Below are 18,729 nucleotides of genomic sequence, written 5' to 3'. Positions count from 1 at the left end.
GTTTGATTATTGCTCCAAGTCAATTTGCTGTCATTGAAAGCCCAATCAAATAATCCAAACGAGAAAATCATATCTTCAAAGCTCATCACTTCAATAAAGGCATTGAAGTCAGGAGGCCGACCCCCAAGTTTTTTCTAATGGATCCGCAATTACATTAAAGTTCCCCCTACTAGCCACGGGAAGTTAATGCAAGTCGATAGGTCCTTCAATCATCGAGTACACTATCGACTTCCCACACTTATCATGACAACATCACCGATCTTTGGCGCTTATGGGGGGCCCTATCATACACATGCACCACCAGAGTCTTCATAAGAACTCTGGGGCGAGGGCCAAGGTGAACCCGGATTAACGATGAGAAGCGGTCAAATCAGTAGCAAAGGCACCAGGACGGACGGTTGGTTGAACCGGGCGATAGCTTCGCGATCGATAGCTCAGTGAGGTACGCCACCCGCCCTACTTCTAATGATAGATAGAAAGGGTGGGAGAGGGGCTGAGGGACGGCAAAGGTACAAAAACAAAAACTACATGACATACGTACGTTAAATGGTAGGCCCATTACGAACAATCATTAAGGCGGTCTCCAATCTCGCTCGGCTCGGGGCGATCACTTGAACAGGGCGGGATTGATCGATCTACATCCAAAATTCTGGCTTCCCTTCCCAGGAGCGCATCTACAGAATAAAGAGAGCACGCACCACACTCCTACTATACCAGGGCCTTTAGCTTTCACTGAGAAGAAGAGATTACTTCCAGCTAGCTTTTTTCCCTAACCCTAACCAATGAATGATAGGCCGGCTTAGGATAATTGAAAACGAATTCACTTTCAGTAATCGGAGGCAGGTCAGGGGCCGGCGGGCACGCCCCCAGCTTCTTAAGTTTGGGAATTGTGCCGGACCAATGCTACGAGCTTCCGGAATCCAATGGAATCTTCGTAAAGTCGATCATTACGAGTGTTACGATTCATTCGATTGGCAGGTCCAATCGATTCATAGCCTCTCGAGCACAACCCATATTCATGCAAGGATTGGTGATTGAGGATCCATACAGAGTTTTATGAAATATCTTAGAGATCAAAGAACAGATGCTTTCTTCAGGAAATATGAATACTTTCAGGTAGGGACAAGCCCTTTTTTGGCGTTGAATCGGGTCAGGAAGAACAAGTTGTTCCAGCTCCGGGGAAAAGATTCATCTTCCAATTTTCCCTTCCTTCCAATTCCAATATTTTGCATTTTCGCTTCCCTCATTCCTTTTATTGAGCATAATGATGCGAATCGGGCTTGTTGTATTTAGTATACAGCGTCAAGCAGTTCCGCTTTCCCCTACCGATGATGTGCCGAGAAGTGCATTGTTGGAACTGGGTTGGAACTTAAGACCATAAGCTCTAGATTTTTTGGTTTCCGCTATAGCCGAACACAAGGGAAAGATCATTTTTTTTTACCGGAAAAGATCGTTTTATCAGGTAATGGGTACACTATAAGCATTCCTTTGGTTATGTATTATGTATAAGCCTTCCAACAAACAGAAAGACTTGTATGCATCAGGTTCATAGGGGTAAATACATTCAAAAGGGAGAAATTTTAGCGGCTCATATTTCAAATAAAGATCGCCGCGTGGAAAACTCGTTTTTTTGGGGGGTTGTCCCCACTGGTTTGCGAAAGCAATGGGAGACTTGCTCCATAGAACCCCCCCAGAGACTTTCGTCCCCAGTATTCTCTATGGGCAAAGGCGCTCAGGTGCGCTTAAAGTCTTATTGCCTATATCTTATCTTAAGACGAGGTCGCCACCCCGCCTGCTTTAGTCTCAAATAGGGCGCAAATTGAGGTGAACAGACTGGACCGAACCTCCCTACGTCAAGAGCTTTTGGCTCTTCACAAGAGAGCACCAGGTCGTAACACCGGAAGACTGCGCCGTTATTAGTTATTATTAAAATGATATAATTTATTTGTATGGTTAGTCACCAGTGGCACAACCTACGGGCTAAGTAGCGCCTCAATGGGAGTCTTTTTTTCCTCCGCGATAGTGTAATACCAAGACCAGTAAGAGAGAAAGGACTTCATCCATTCGGACAAAACCCATGCCCCCCTAACCAGTCGTACTCTGACCAGGCTTCGAAAAACTTCGAGATCACTGAGTTTCTCGGGAATCGAGGGGTCAAGAGCCTAATCAGGTCCCCTCACCATACCTTGTTGATAAGAGGTTAAGTGTTTACCAGTGGTTGCGCTTAACCAGATCCAAAAGGGGAGAGGACACACACCGTTCGGTGAGTGAAAGACGAGGAAATGCCGATTCCAGTGTCTCCTAGGAGGCGCCGTGCGTCGAGTATACACCCGGTACCCAGCTTCCCGTAAACGATACGACAATGGAAGATTCTTAGACATAATAGCCCTCATTACAGGAACAAGGGATATGGAACTAACTAAGGATCTTAACATGTGACAGGAGACAGGAAAAAAGTCCTTAGTCACTCCGCGTACGAAGAACCGCTTAGCAAACTCCAAAGCACCAACTGACGATACTAACGATTTCTCTAACGAAAATGGAACATTCAGTGGCGGAATTAGCTCGCGATAACGCTCAGCCACCCGCTCATCTCCGATGACGATATCGTCGCCGAGGATAGCGTAGCGTGTAAAAGGAACTCCTGGATATACTTGGGCTGCTACGAACCAAATCACCAAATGGTGAGTTAATGCGAAAGCAGGCCAAGCTCCGTAAAGGCCCAACGGGGCTCCTATTACAAAACGAACTCTACCTCGAGGGTGGATGTAATTCAGCTCGACCTACAGGGAGAGGAAGCCGACGACGAGAATTTCGAATCGTCAGAAAAGAGTAGTAGGTATACTTTAACAATAGTCTTGTCCACAAGCAAATCAATGTTCGGCAGCGGAAAATCATCTTTGGGAACATGCTTTATTGAGAAAAATAGATGCATACGCGAACACGTCCATCCCTCTTGGGCATGGGGACGATGTTCGAAATCCAATCAGAATAATCTACTGCCTTAATGAAATCAGTATAATAGTAACAAGACAGCTGAAGAGAGGATGACGTAGACAAGAATCAACCTCTTCCCGGTGAGGTTTTGATGTATCGCAGAATCCGAAAAGCAGCTTCTAAGTGAGATGATCTCGGCTTGTCCATATAAAAATCGGCTGATCACTCCCTCCTATGTTGTAAGTGTAAGCAATGTCTGGGCGATAATTAGTCAGGTAGAAAAGAGTCCCAACAAGTCTCCTTGCAAGTAGATGGGTCATCCAATAGCTCTCCTGCATCTGAGGCTAATTTTATATCTTATTCCGGTTTGCATGCAGAAAGACCAGCTTTTGACAATAAATCCAATGAATACTTGCACTGGGTTCCAAAACTCTTTGCGACCTCATCACTTTAATCTCCAGAAGAGACTTTGAGTCTCCTAAATCTTTCATATCAAACTGGGTTCTTAATCTTCTCTTAAGCTCATTTATCGAAGCTAAGTCATTACTAGAGAAAGCAATGTCATCCACGCAGAAGAAGGACAATACCTGATGTCGACCTCCTTATAAACATTGAATGATCCGATTTACTTATTTGAAAACCGGCTCCTTCCTCTACTCCTATTTCGGCTCTTATACATGCTGCTGTCACCTTTCAAACCAAGCTCTTGTGCCTGCTTTAGCTTGCCGGAGGCCGTAACATAAATCGCTTTCTTGAGCTTGCATACCAAGTTAGGATTCCTAGGAGAAGAGAAGCCTGGAGTTGGAGGAGGCTGAATAGAAACTTATTCTTGCCCCCTTCCCTTATGTTGTTGAAAGGCATTCTATTCTGCACGTCAAATTGAAATAAGGCCACCTTTTGATTGCAGCCAAGGCAAGAATGCCACGAATGGTGTTTAGCAACCTGAAGCAAATGTTTTCCCTATCTCTAAAGGGGGCCCTTGGGCCACTTGACTGTAAGGAAAGGGGTTCGACTCAATATTCTTGAAGGAATCCTTTAGCTACTAATCTAGCCTTGTATCTATCTACCGAGCCATCTGCTTTATGCTTGATCTTGTAAATCCACTTGCAGCCAATGGCTTCTTTCCCTGCAGGCAATGAGACTAAGTCTTATTATTTTTTTCCTGGGCATTGATTTCTTCCTGTATAGCATCTCTCCAGCAAGAATGATTGGAGGCTTCAGCAAATGATTCAGGTTCATGAGAAGATTGAACTGAGATGAGGTAAGCTCGATCTTTTGTTTTGGGGAAAACGATTCATAAGCCTTCAACAGGATAAGAAACTTGAGAGGATCGACGAAGCTGAGAGCGGGATCCAGAATTTTAGGAAGCGACTGGAAGGGAAGCAACTGGGCTAGACTGCTGATCTTCTGGAGTAGCCTGACCCTGGGAAAGAGGCTGTAATCGCCGCCGAGAATAAACATGCTGTGCCGGGTGACAGGAATCCTCTGAGGTCAGCTGAACAGGCTGACAGTCGGCAGAAAATGCTGAGCAAAGCTGCTGGCCTGAAGAGTGCGGCTAATCCGTAACATCAACTGCAGAAGAATGAGGTTCGAGTTGATGAACAGGAGAAGGCCGCAATACATCTCCATCATCATTCTCCCCCGGGGCTGATTAATTAGGTTAAGGAAAATATGAGGCGACCCTATTAAAGAGAGCATTAAGGATACATCGACTCTCTTGGATTTCACGTCATAGCATATATATACCCGGACTGAGCATATTCAAGAAAGACACAAGTGGTTGCCTTGGGGACAATTTTTCTCTTAACTGCGCAGGAATATGAACAAAACACGTGCATCCAAACACTCGCAAATGCCTATTATAGTACTGCCCCAGTAAGAAGTTCATGAGGTGCCGCTGCAGCTTGGATTATCGTAGAATAAGAGGAGCCGTCTTAGGAAATGACTTAACTTAAAAGACAGATGCCGCCGCTGCGAGGCGAGGGAGCAACTTGTCTGGTCTTGCGGTGCACTCATTCCCGTTACGAGAATGAAATGACGCCCCAGCTTGACTCGAGACCAAGACTCCTTACAACTCGCACCAATCGCGGCACTGAGCGGCCGGAGATTGATTGAAAAGGCAGGCCCAGCCGACCCTCTCCCCCCCTAACCGCCTATCTACTCGTGTTCGTAGCCGGAGGTCAAGACTGTGGTCCGGCGGAAAAACAGAAGTCGTCCGTATCAATTGATACGTGAATTGCTCAGTAGTGCTTCGCCACTACCCTAGCTGGCGGAAATAGCTTAATGGTAGAGCATAGCCTTGCCAAGGCTAAGGTTGAGGGTTCAAGTCCCTCCTTCCGCTCCTGGCTTCGTCGTTTAGTGGTAACAAGTGGAGTGCATAAGCCACTTTAGAGATAGGGGCGAGCAGCAAGCAGCCCCTTGTATAGGGTTCCAACCCTATCTGACTCCTAAGAAGTTGCTGGCTTTTCATCAGCCGTTGCGCGCTAGCGCGCTAGCCTTTTCCCAACCTAGTAAAGGGGCTGCTAGTTGTAGCGCGCAGTGTACTAGTGAATAGGAAAAGCGAATTGAGATTACTAATGACGGATGGAGGTTGAGGGTAGAACATGTTCGGTGCCTCGCCCTTGTCTCCTTCGCCGTAGACTGAAAATGATGGGAATCCTATCGAGAAAGAAGAAGCATAAGCATCGCCTCTCGATCCAATCCATCTTCCCTGGCCTCCCCAACACACTCTTGATACGAAAGAAACCTCCCGCCATAGAGAAGAAATCGAAAGTCTGGGTCCCCTCGATCACCCTCCCTCTCCCTGTAGGTCGAGCTGAATTACATCCTCCCTCTCACCTGAACTGGTCGAGAGAGATGAACCCGCACCACATTTTTTCGAATCGAAAGCCCCAACTAGAGATGGAATTCCAGAACCTAAACAACTCAGTTGAGAGCTCCGTGACTGGTTCAAGGGAAGGTCAACCAATGATTGATAGGCCATTCCCTCCCTATCCGTCTCTTGATCCCTCATTCCACTAATCCGTTGTTACTGATTCATTCAAGGCATAGACTCTCCATTTCTTTGTCTTATTAGCGCAGGTGTTCGTCAACGATGAAAGCCGCTAAACTTCAGACTCGAGTGGAGAAAGAGGGCTAGGCCCCCGGAGGGCTTTCAGGGACTGGGGAAGACGGGTGGATTATAGAGCTAGGGTAGGGGCAAATCGAAGGCCCATCGGGATTGGGCATGGACGAGCCTCGACTGGGCCAGCATTGATGAAAAAAGAAAAACTTCCCCCATCGCATCATTAACCGGTGTAGGATTCAAGATCAGGTCCAGGATTCGAGTCAAATCGACCTTCCCTCTCATCTCAGGGTGAGGCAAGGAATTGTTTCAAATGTTCGTTGTTCAATATCTCGGCTGCTCAAGAAGTTTGACTAGTTGCTCCTCCGACCCGGAGTGGATTCTAGGGGAAGGGCAGAGCCTCACCTTGCAGTAGGAAGGTGTTCGTTGTTGGGACGGGTTCAAACTGGACTGAAGGGAGGAGGAAAAAAAAGAGTCCTCTCTTCCTGGTCCTATCGAACCAGACACTGAATACCTGGGGATGGCTAGGGCTTTCGAATCAAAGCATGGGCATCTGCTATTAAGAGGGAGCAGTAGATCGTCGATTGAAGAGCCAGGTCAGTCAACTTCTATTGGGACTTCTATTGATTATTAATTCGACTCTAGGGACTCCTAGCAGCAAACTAGTCTAAAAAAAGGGGCCCCCATAGAGAGGCAGGAGATGCAGGAGCCGCCAGCCGGATCGACCAACAAATGATAGGCCAGAGAGATGGGCTCATTCGACTAATCAGTGATCCCTGGGCCTACCTAACACAGATGTCCCTGAAATAGGGGATTGGTTGATCGGAAAGCTCAGGCAGGAGTAGGACATTCCATACAAATCTTTCTGATCCGCTAGCGGGTGGTCCTCTCCTTAGAGTCAAGTGGCTTTCAGCTCCTCTCAAATCCCATTTTTTCATCGACAGGTAGGGTGAATTCTAAGGTTCCTTATTCCGGTTGTAAAGCGGAAGAAGAGGGAGAATGGGCACAGCCCCACTAGCAGCCCGCGTTTCCGACCCGAAAGGAATGGAAAATGAAAGAAGAATCTGTGTGCACTATCTATGGAGTGGAGTGACTATCCTTAATCTCCTCTTCCCTATCTCCCCCTTTTATGCCTTCGGCTATTACCGGCTGGCAAGGCTTGGCCCAACATTGGATTTGTTTGAAAACTACCAAGGTTTTTGCCCAAAGAAATTTCCTTTTTTTTGGAAAGGAAGGAATGCAGGGAAGAAGTCTTTCCTTTCCACTGGTTCTTGAAAGCTATCAATCCCCGCTTCTCCCTCTCGCATCGGTTCTGCATCAGATGATGAGCCCATGCGAAAACTTTCTCTTTTATTGGCGCCCGATAGGTAGGCTATTAGATTGAGTCGAAAGCCTACCTACGCATAAAGGTTCCGATTCGAGCGAGAGCCCAAACGGGTGAGGCGAGAAGATCTTGATCGAAAGCTCCACTGTTCTGAATAGTGAGAAAGAATGAAATTCGATCAAATCGATCGAGAATATCATCATCTGTTAGGTGGGCCAACCGACCGACCGAGTTGGGCTGGGCGTCCATGTCACAGAACCTTTCTCTAGCCAAGAATCCCATTATTGATCGAATCGGGGCGGATCCAATTCATTGGCAAATGAAAAATCTATCGTTTTAACACTCAGAAAAAAAACCTAGAAAAGAGGAAGAGTCACTAAGACAAGAGAGCTATAGGTAAGCAAGCAAGAAGGATAGGTGCAAAAAAAAGGGCGAGGCAAGTGGCCCAAGGGCCCCTTTCCTTACAGTCAAGTGGCTCTCCATCTCTAGGAAGATTGTGTCCAGGATCTGGTAATCTAAGCCTTGCTTCTTCTGGTCGGCTCGTATTAGCCTGTGCTTTATTACAGGTAGTCATTCCCCCGTTCCTTTAGTCTTTTCAAGGGTACTTTTTTCTTAAGTCGCGGTCATGTCTTGCCCCCCCCAGTATAGTGACCGCTTCCATGTTTTCCCCGAATTTCATCAGTTCCAGGCTCAAGTGCCTGTTCATCCATCTTCATTCCAAACAAAGGCGAACATCTCCATTGAGTGACTGTAACTGCTATGGTTTACAGTCAATAGTTCTTAACCAACCCTTTCTTTTTTGAATTATTAATGTTTATTAATTAATTCATTATTATATTATGTCTTTCTTTCTGAAGGGCTTGCGGTTTATTACACCAAAGGCTTTCAGTGAACTATTGAAGCTATCGAGAGAGTACCAAATGCTGACGGTGACGAAGGTTACCGACTTTCGGTGGACGCGGAGCCAACGAGTTCGGTCGAACAGCGTAACGAGTCTAAGGTTACAGAAGCCTTCGCCAACTTTGATAGGCATAGCATTGCAAGCAAATAGAGCAGAGAGCTTACCCTTTCTTTCTATTAGAGTCGCGAGCTTGTTGTAGTCGGTCCTAAGGGGAGAACCTTGCTGCTTACTTGCTATATCCCCGCGTCCTTGCACGGCTCGGCTCGTTCTTCGAGCCCTGCTTCTCCCTTCCCCCTCTCCCCGTTCCTACCGTCCAAAACAGGCCTATGGAGTATAGCCAAGTGGTAAGGCATCGGTTTTTGGTACCGGCATGCAAAGGTTCGAATCCTTTTACTCCAGATTATGAACACCCGATCGGATCTGTCAAGAACGAGCTGACGGCTACAGGGGAAGCAGCTGACTGCAGTCCCTGAGCCCGCAAGCCAAAGGTTTGACTTTCACCTACCTTTGCTAAGAGAAGAGAGAGAAGGGAAAGACAGATGGCAGAAAGAAATCCTTCCAACCGCGGAATTGAACACAAGACTTACTTCGGCCAGGTTCTTTTATCAATCTCCTGGCCCTTGCTTAACTCCTTGTTCCGTAAACCGGTCGCTGGTAGATCTGATCCGAACAGATCTTGTTGAATGAATTGACTTCGGTTTGATTTCCTGAAACACAAGCGGATCGGAACAATAGAACTAATAATAGAATAAACAGAGACAAAAGCAAATATTTGAGAACTCGGGAAAGGAGAATAAGCCTCTCTAAGGGAAGAAGACCTAGCCCAGCTTTCTTTCCAAGCCATCAATAACTGCCGGCTTTCAACGGGTCCGGCTATCCTTTCACCGGTCGGTCAGTTATGGAAGACTCTGCTGGGTAGAAGCCCGAATATCATTAAGAATATCTTAACATTTTTCATTTTTTTTTTTTTTTTTTTCTAATGGAAGGTAATATATGAATAAGAACAGATAGCATTCTGCTAGAGAGAGAGGGCACAGAAGAGAGAGGGCGCTAGCCCGGGTACATAAGTATTAGGTCCACCAGTGCACACAATTATTCTGTTATTATCTCCTGCCCGTTTAACTACTCCTCGAGACATTTCTGCTGATGGCCCTTGAATTATAGCAGGAGCAACCTCAATTGCCGTACCCAGGCGCCGGTCTCTAGAAGCTTCTGGAATGTTCAATTTGTATGGCCTCAGTGATGAGAATATTTTGTGTGCCACTTCTGATGATGCATGCATTGGGGACAAGTATATGTCAGTTCCGTAGATCAAGGCTTTCAAGGACTCCTGAGTTGGTGATTTGTCACCAGGCAGCACATTACACATTAGCAGATGGATGCTATAAATTCCTCCGAAAAATCAAAAAATACTGTGCGGCCATACAATATACTCTAAATTCTCGTTGTCGAGGGAAGTGAATCAACAAATGCATGCAAGGAGGGATGTAATTCAGGAGGTGTAGTTCATCTAAACATTCATCTATAACAAGAACAATAGATGCAGACATTCTGGAATCAGAAACTGGAAAAAAAACCAGGTCTCTTGTTTCCAGTTTTTTTTCTTAATCAACCATAGGTGATGACAGTTCTGGCAAATTTCAAGGAAGCATGGCTCGCTTGTTAGGCTTTATGTATTTTCTTTTCTATGACCCACATAGGCACGGTGACCCTACCCTATAAAGTGAAACAAAAAGCAGTAATTAGACTCTTCGCCTGGTTTTATGCTCATTAAAATCAACTTCAAAGGAGAATTCTTTTTATTGGCCATTGTTTTGTTTTCTAATGGTCAATTTCAGCCTTCTAAATTGGAACTTGCAGAAAGGCTGAGATACATTGGAACAATGATCCAAATAATCTTTTATGTTTTTCATTTGAAAATGCCGCCAACCAGATTGTGTCAACATCATAGCATTAGGGGCACTTTGTATAATCCGATGTCTTTTCTTCAAATGGCCGAACTCTCACAAATAATGCAATACTTAGGGGTGACAGTAGTGGAAGTAGCTAGTATGAAATTTCTTGGGCACTTACCCGCATGATTTGGCCCATCTTTCTTTCCTCCATGAGAAAACACTGCTCAGTGAGACAATGTAGTCAAGTCAATAGCAGCCAGAGCAAAAGATTGATATATAATGAGAGTTCGCCTTCTTGTGCCAACATCTCCATACTAAATAGATTTGGAAATTCTGCCGCAAGTGGTTGAAGAGCGGTTTGGGTGCACCCAAACCGCTCTTCTCGGGCAATGTATAGCTTAAGTTGAGCTCGCACCAAACAAAAAAGGAATAAGTTTCGAATTTCCGAAATCGTCTTAGCTAAACCTATAGAATTCCACTTTTTTTTCATTTTTCCTTGCAATTTATAATGCATTAAGGGGACAAAGACCAGAAACTCTTCGCTGAATGTGGCTCATAACCGGTACCGGTGCAGTGAGGTATTCCCGTTGAGATTCCCGAACTTTGATGATTATCTCGTCGTATCTAAACCAGTGAGACATCAAAGTTTGACGCATACATTCTTTTCTAGCCGGAGATAGAGGAAAATAGAAAGATATGGACTTTCAATCAAGATTTTCCTTGCAAGCCGATTCCCCAGCTCCTGAATAGGTGCTGCAAATCTTAATGTATAGAACGACTATATTGAGGAGTAAGGAAAGGGCTCCCATGACAATGAGGCCATTTTTGCATGGGCTTGGACTTGCTTTGATGATGAGTAGGCTTGTCGCCCGGAGTGAAGTGATTCCAGGGCTGCTTAATCAAGAAGTAAGATAGATGAGATAGAAAAGTGATATAACGAAGAGAATCTATAGTGTATATGTACTGAAATGACTTTCAACGAAAGATTGCCTTTGCCAACTATTCTAGTTGATATTTGTGGAGTATGAAATCACTTACATTGACTCTTAATATCTTCTCATTAGACTTTGACGTATGAAATCACTTACATTGACTAAATAGATGGAATAAGTGCAGATAGGATCATTCAAAGCAGACTAAAGGCTGAGTCATTGACTAAATAGATGGAATAAGTGCAGAGGAGGGGTGCCGAGATCCTAGCGGGATCTTCCCATCATGATCGACTACATAAGTTTCATTCAATCAGTAAGAAAAGAAATATGGAATAAAGAGTTCAATTCCATAAAACATGTTCCACAGGGCACCTCTTCAATAAATCAGGACAAAGCGATTGATCCAGTTGAGAGCGTAGCGTAGGAGACAGGTAAGATGACCATCAACGGACAAAAGCCTCTCATTATTATTATTTCACTTTTATGCTTCAATCAGGCCTATATTCGCATTTGAATGATACCAATCGAGATGGCTTTTTCAGGGACTGGCCTCTTCCCTGAGGCAATCCCTGGGATTCAAAAGAGTGAGAAGGAACTTTCTCTGTCCTATGCCCTCATCACTAACCATTCCCCTTATCTTTGCATTTCTTGATCGGTCGCTCAAGAGACTGACGTTCGTTCTCTTCCTCTGTGCATCTCTGTGATGGGCTCATCATAAGCTTTTTTTATCCTCCTCTTACCGGGATATCTATTATATCAAGATTTCTTTTTTGAGTCCACTAAAAGCCCATTTATGGCACGTTTAACCCGTTGAAGGGCTTGACTCTTGTGGGATGGGATGTGCTCAGCCGCCTCCAACTCTTTCTGTGGGTCAGACAACTTCCTTAAGTCAGCAGACATCATATTGATCTCTCTACTGCTCCCGCAAACGGTGATGTCTCGATTCCCATTGGTCGGTCTGCTATCCGGAACAAACCTTTGTCCAAGTAATCTTGAATCAGATTCCTGAAATTTACACAATTATTTGTAGAGTGAGTCCATTTCTCGTGCCATTTACAATAACGTTTTCCTTTTCTTTCTTCTTTTTTAGGTATCTTATGTCCAGGCAGACAGGTCAAAAGCTGTTGATAACCCGGCGGCTGCTTCAGAGCTTCAGATGCCAACCAGTCGGCCGCGATCTTACCTTCTCTCTTCTCTATGAGTATGCTTACAAAAGCACTGCCAATCCCTTTGAACAAGATTCCTGCAAGCTTGGATCAGTTGTGCTTGAGGGTGATTAGAGGAAATCAAATGAATCACAGCATGCAAACAATATTCAAAATCTGTTTCAAGAATGACCTGCTTGTAACCCAAATCCCATGCCAACATAAGGCCACGGTAGATCTTTTTCTTTGCCTTTCAAGATATTGCGTATAAAGAGAAAGATAGCCAGTCCTCTTGGGCGGCCGAGAGTGTTATGTAAAAAGGACCAAGGAGGATCCTATCCTAAAGGAGAAGGAGGAGGAGTAGGAGCTAGCTTTAGGGGCGGAATCGAAGCGAAGAAATTCGTTCATGCCACGACGATCTATATGGAAGGGCAGTTTTGTTGATGCATTCCTCTTGAGAATGAAGAAGAAGAGAGATCTTCTTTTTAACAGGAAAATTTGGTCACGTAGATCTTCTATTTCGCCGGAATTCGTTGATTGCTCCGTACGAATTTACAATGGAAAAACTCCTGTTCGTTGTAAGATTACTGAAGGAAAGGTTGGTCATAAATTTGGAGAGTTTGCTTCTACACGGAAACGAAGACCTTCGAGAACAAATATTGGACCGGGAAGAAAAAGGGGGAAAAAGTAAAGTCTAAGCGCATATGGCACGAAAAGGAAATCCTATTTCGGTAAGACTTGATCTGAATCGTAGTTCAGATTCAAGTTGGTTTAGTGAGGGCGACCGCGAAAGTCACCGAATGGGTCAGTCTTTTAGTTCTCCCAGATTAGAATATCAAAGGAGGACGTTGCAGATGCCGGGGGCGGACACGACTTCTTCTAAGGCTAGAAGACCACTGGAAGACACCCAGGACTATAGCATGTCGTGAAAGAAGCACACTGGACGGGCGTGCTTCGACCGTGTCTCCGGGGCACAGTTGAATGTAGATATCATGAACGCGAGGTGCAGGATACCAGGCCGAGAAACCCGGGCAACCATTCCCCTATGTGCCAATCGCTAGCGCATCCAGGGCCCCGGCGCCCAGCTCAGCTGGAGAGGCCTAGCCTGATCTGAGAAGTGCTAATTCGGTTCGGATAGACTTCATTCAAGAATGCCACCGCCCCGGGAATCAATAAGAAAACAAGTGCTAAGTTTCAGATCAGTGAATAAACCGAAAGGAAAGAAGAGACCTTTCTCGCTCAGCGCCTAAAGCGCACTATGCTCCGCTTCAACAAATGAGAGTTTTCGGTGGAACCGGTGAACCACGCGAGCTGGTTAGATGCGTGGGACAGAGGGCTCGTAGTACCTGCTAGCGCGGCTACGCAGTGGAAGGGAAGGAGCCTAAATCGACCCCCTTCTTTTTTTCTTTGAAAAAAGCAGTAAGGAGTAAGGAGATTAAACTCTCGGATGAGACTAAGCAGCTACCGACCGTTCCGACGCGCCCTTGACCTATTTTGATTAAGACCAAAAACCTATCTCTAAAGTGGAGCCTAGTTTAAGCTGTCAAACAAGTGATGATTGAATGAAAGAAAAACCACTAGTAGGGATATGGATGGAGTCTCGCTCAGTAAAGAGAGTTGTAGGATTCGTAAAACAGGAGAAGAGCATCTCAAAGTATGGGGCAAAGGATGTTGCGTTTTGACTTTGTCTCCCGGGATCCACCACAGGTTGGGTTTGAGAGCCGTGTGATGGGTGACTATCCAGCACGGTTCGGAGAGCACTTTTAGTCTGCGCTGGTGAATGGAAGCCCCCCCTATCAAGCAAGAAGGAAGCGGCTCTTCCCACGGCGGAGTCACCATTGACTCTATTTATTATTATGGTAAATCAGTGTATCAAGATGTCAATCTGAGATCTTATTTCGGTTCGATACGTCCACCTACGAGACTCACCTTTGGCTTTCGTCTCGGTAGGTGTATTATTATACATTTTCCCAAAAGAACATTCATTCATTTCTTTCTTCCCCGTCGACCACGACGACTGAAACGACGCGAAAAATCCAGACCCGTAAAGGAGAAGGGCCGGTGGGGGGCATTTGGGAAAGTCGGGCCGATCGGGTGTCTTCATTCAAGCGACGGTACAGAAGAAGAACGAAACGAAGTGAGAGGCCGGGGGGCAGGGAAAAGAGTCGAGTCGATCAGGCTCGACGATCGGGAGAAGCAAAACGAAATCAGGATTTGGCCGAAAAAGAAGCAAGGCTATGGATACCATGACCGATCACCATCGATAAAGAAGAATCTTTCTAAATCACTTCGTGTCAGCGGGGCCTTCAAGCATCCGAAATACGCCGGGATTGAAAATGACATAGCGTTCCTGATAGAAAATGACGACTCCTTCAGAAAAACAAACTTATTCAAGTTCTTTTTCCCAAAGAAGTCCCGCTCCGACCGCCCGACGAGTCATCTACTTAAAAGGACCCTCCCCGCAGTCCGCCCTTCCTTGAATTATTCGGTCATGCAATACTTATTGAATACAAAGAAGAAAATGCATTTCGACCCCGTCGTAGTTCTCAATCATTTCGTGGCACCGGGCGTGGCTGAACCATCTACGATGGGGGGAGCTAATGCACAGGGAAGAAGCTTAGATAAAAGAATACGTTCTTGCATCGCTTTTTTTGTAGAAAGCTCGACCAGCGAGAAAAAGTGTTTGGCCGAAGCCAAAAAGAGGGTGACCCACTTTATTCGCCAAGCGAATGATCTTCGCTTCGCGGGAACAACAAAAACCACCATCTCGCTCTTTCCTTTCTTCGGTGCTACCTTTTTTTTTCCAAGGGATGGGGTTGGGGTGTATAATAACCTTTTTTTTGAGGATGCCCGGGAACAACTCCTAGGTCAATTAAGGAGAAAATGTTGGAACCTCATGGGTAAGGATAAGGTAATGGAATTGATAGAGAAATTCATAGACCTAAATAGGATAGGAGAATTGATAAGGGGAATAGAGATGATGATAGAGATCATACTGAGAAACAGAAGAATTCCGTACGGGTACAACTATTATTTGAACGAAGTGCAAAAAATGCGATCTTTGTTGTATAATAGAACAAACACTAATACCTTAATTGAATCGGTCAAGATCAAATCTGTTTATCAAAGTGCTTCTCCGATTGCTCAAGACATCTCTTTTCAACCGAGGAACAAAACAAGATCATTTCGTTCCATTTTTAGTCAAATAGTGAAGGATATTCCATTAGTAATGAAAAAGGGGGTGGAGGGGATCCGTATATGTTGTTCAGGTCGATTAGAAGGTGCAGAAATAGCTAGAACTGAATGCGGAAAGTATGGAAAAACATCTCGTAATGTATTTAACCAGAAAATAGATTATGCTCCTGCGGAAGTATCTACTCGTTACGGAATCTCAGGTGTCAAAGTGTGGATTTCATATAGTCAAAAAAAGGGGGGACGTGCTATATCCGAAACGTACGAAATATAGTAAATATCGTAAAGGCAGATGTAGTAGGGGTTGCAAACCGGACGGTACACAACTTGGTTTTGGAAGATATGGCACTAAAAGTTGTAGAGCTGGTCGTCTTTCATATCGAGCCATTGAAGCAGCGCGTCGTGCTATAATCGGACACTTCCATCGTGCTATGAGCGGACAATTCCGAAGAAATGGTAAGATATGGGTAAGAGTTCTCGCAGATATCCCTATTACCGGGAAACCTACAGAAGTAAGAATGGGAAGAGGAAAAGGAAATCCTACGGGTTGGATTGCTCGTGTGTCCAGGGGACAAATCCTATTTGAAATGGATGGTGTGAGTTTGTCAAATGCTCGACAAGCCGCTACATTAGCGGCGCATAAACTATGTTCGTCAACCAAGTTTGTTCAGTGGTCGTAAGCTTATTAATCTGACCCAAATTGGTACACGCCAATTCCATTTCGCCGGATTGAAAGAGCCATCAATCACTATGATCTCTTTCTTAGAAAAGAAATTGCGTAAATTCTGCCTTTTTTGATCCCATGCTTTCCGTTGGTCAACAACCAACTAAATCTATACTTCTTCACTACTCCTACAGGGAAGGTGGAAGAAATTCAGTCTCTCTTTTTTTTGGGGGGAGCAGAGCAGTCAAAGAATGAACCAAACCAAATGATTGTTCTAGAATGGCTATTCCTCACAATTGCTCCTTGTGATGCAGCGGAACCATGGCAATTAGGATCTCAAGACGCAGCAACACCTATAATGCAAGGAATAACAGACTTACATCACGATGTCTTTTTCTTCGTTATTCTGATTTTGGTTTTCGTATCATGGATCTTGGGTCGCGCTTTATGGCATTTCCACTATAAAAAAAATCCAATCCCGCAAAGGATTGTTCATGGAACTACTATCGAGATTCTTCGGACCATATTTCCTAGTATCATCCCTATGTTCATTGCTATACCATCATTTGCTCTGTTATACTCAATGGACGAGGTAGTAGTAGATCCAGCCATTACTATAAAAGCTATTGGACATCAATGGTATCGGAGTGCGCCTCTTCACGAGGGTGATTAAAGTGCAACGAAATGCCTTAAAGTTGAATAGGGTTCGCGAAGCATCTGGCTTACCGGTAATCTCCCATTCCCGCCGTCGAGAGACTTTAATAACTATAGCATGCCAGAAACGGGGAGTTGAGGTGGTTAGACCTATACCCCGAAATGCTCCCAGCATAGGAGCCTATGGTTCCATTCTTGTTGTTGCTGGAGGTACACATCCCTCTTCTCGGTGTGGAACGATATACGAGAAATAGATGCTCAGCCTGCAATGTCCGATAACGGCGCTGAAGTAGTGAATCTATCGGCACCATAGCAGTGGTATACAACTTTGGACCTAACGGCCGGCCTAGTAACCTTTCGGAATGGGGGATCCCCGTTGGCAACAACCACGGTAGTAGTTGCGGAACTACTGGGCCGGGAGAGGAGCGGAAAGCCACTTGACTGTAAGGAGAGGACAACCTCTTGTTCCTGCTCCTCTTTCTTCGCTTCGGGGACGGAGGTCCTACGGTAGGTAACAGCAGGCACAAGCAAGTTGACCGAAGGGGACCAGCGCTTCTACTCCTCCACCGAGGAGCCGTTCTTGCGAGAAGCAAGGGATGTCGTGAACGGTGGGAGGTCACAGAGAATTGACCTATTCATAGAGTGATCCTATGATCGATACAGGATATAGACTATCTCATTCTTTATTCTATTCTATTTCTGAAAAAAAAAAGAAGGGTGACTCAACTTCTCAGCTAGAGTTGGTGGTGGGACCTGTTGGCATAATGCACGCTGGAACGTGGGAATTCGAGGTCTCATGAACTACTACTAAAAACCAACCTTGTTTTTGTTTTGTTTGTGGACAAACGATATCCGGTCAGGCCTATGGCTGGATCCTTTTAGATCTACGGGCCGGCCGGCCCCGGCCGTTTACATGAGCATAGGGAATCTATACTCGAGCGTTCCACTGGGCCCCTGACAGGATAGGTGAGGAATCACTCTGGATCTTCTTTTTTTGGGCTACAACTTCGCCGAGCCGACTAGCATCCCTTTCCACTGTGCATTTTTCGAACAAAGAAGACGACTATAGGATCGAATTCGCTCTTCAAGAAACTGCTCGTCCCATACCTTCTGCCTGTCTCATATGTGTGGAACCTGGTCTTTTTCGGTTCCAGCCTCTCCCTCGAATACATAGGGTAGGTAGGGCTGGGTGAGAAATGGTTCCCTCTTGCCAATAAACTTTCCCCGGCCTTCGATTAACCTTACTCATAAAGGGTCTTACGGTCGGGAGAACTACCTAACTAAAGAAAAATAGTGTTCTTTCTAAGAGTAGGCGTGGAGAGCTTTTTGCGGGGAAACTTGCAAGTACAGTTTGGGGGGAGGCGGGCGTCGACCCTACCTTATGAGTATTCGGACTATAACAGTTCCGATGAACAGTCACTCACTTTTGACAGTTATACGATTCCAGAAGATGATCTAGAATTGGGTCAATCACGTTTATTAGAAGTCGACAATAGAGTGGTTCTACCAGCAAAGAGCCCTATACGTTTTATTGTAACATCTGCTGATGTACCTCATAGTTGGGCTGTACCTTCCTTAGGTGTCAAATGTGATGCTGTACCGGGTCGTTTAAATCAGACCTCTATTTCGGTACAACGAGAAGGAGTTTACTATGGTCAGTGCAGTGAGATTTGTGGAACTAATCATGCCTTTATGCCTATCGTCGTAGAAGCTGTTCCTAGGAAAGATTATGGCTCTCGGGTATCCAATCAATTAATCCCACAAAGCCCCGACAAAGAGCCAGTACTGGTCCCCTCTCCCTCTGATGACCGAACGCAATCGTCTTCGTGGGCTTCCGCGCTTGCAGATTGGGGAACTTCTCGAACGCAATCGTCTTCGTGGGCTGCCGCGCTTGCAGATTGGGGAACTTCTCGCTCGGAATCGGAATCGAGTGTGAACGAAGCCCAACAAAATGCCCCCGCAGCAGCAGCGGTTGGTGTTGGGGCGGAGATCCAACCATTCCCATTGTTACAGGATGCCCT

General features: G+C 45.4%; 3 protein-coding genes and 2 non-coding genes across 5 annotated transcripts; all 5 read left to right on the top strand.

Annotated features, from left to right (window-relative positions):
* The first annotated feature begins 5,206 nt into the window (after positions 1-5,206).
* Positions 5,207-5,278, top strand: trnG-GCC. The gene has a single exon. It is a non-coding gene; the product is annotated as a tRNA-Gly (tRNA).
* Positions 5,279-8,553: 3,275 nt separating this feature from the next.
* Positions 8,554-8,625, top strand: trnQ(TTG). The gene has a single exon. It is a non-coding gene; the product is annotated as a tRNA-Gln (tRNA).
* Positions 8,626-12,604: 3,979 nt separating this feature from the next.
* Positions 12,605-12,889, top strand: rps19 (ribosomal protein S19). The gene has a single exon. It carries the CDS (start codon positions 12,605-12,607, stop codon positions 12,887-12,889), a length of 285 nt encoding a protein of 94 aa, YP_009430443.1.
* A 13-nt stretch (positions 12,890-12,902) lies between these two features.
* rps3 (ribosomal protein S3) lies at positions 12,903-15,664 on the top strand. The gene is made up of 2 exons: positions 12,903-12,976; positions 14,047-15,664. Exons 1-2 carry the CDS (start codon positions 12,903-12,905, stop codon positions 15,662-15,664), a joined length of 1,692 nt encoding a protein of 563 aa, YP_009430442.1.
* Positions 15,555-16,070, top strand: rpl16 (ribosomal protein L16). Its single transcript has one exon. It carries the CDS (start codon positions 15,555-15,557, stop codon positions 16,068-16,070), a length of 516 nt encoding a protein of 171 aa, YP_009430441.1.
* The last annotated feature ends 2,659 nt before the right edge of the window (positions 16,071-18,729 follow it).

This window comes from Solanum lycopersicum, mitochondrion (assembly GCF_036512215.1).
Source record: "Solanum lycopersicum bio-material TGRC:LA1421 mitochondrion, complete genome".
Taxonomy (NCBI): Eukaryota; Viridiplantae; Streptophyta; class Magnoliopsida; order Solanales; family Solanaceae; genus Solanum; species Solanum lycopersicum.
Note: the sequence above shows the minus strand (reverse complement) of the source record. Positions and strands in the feature narration are given on the sequence as shown.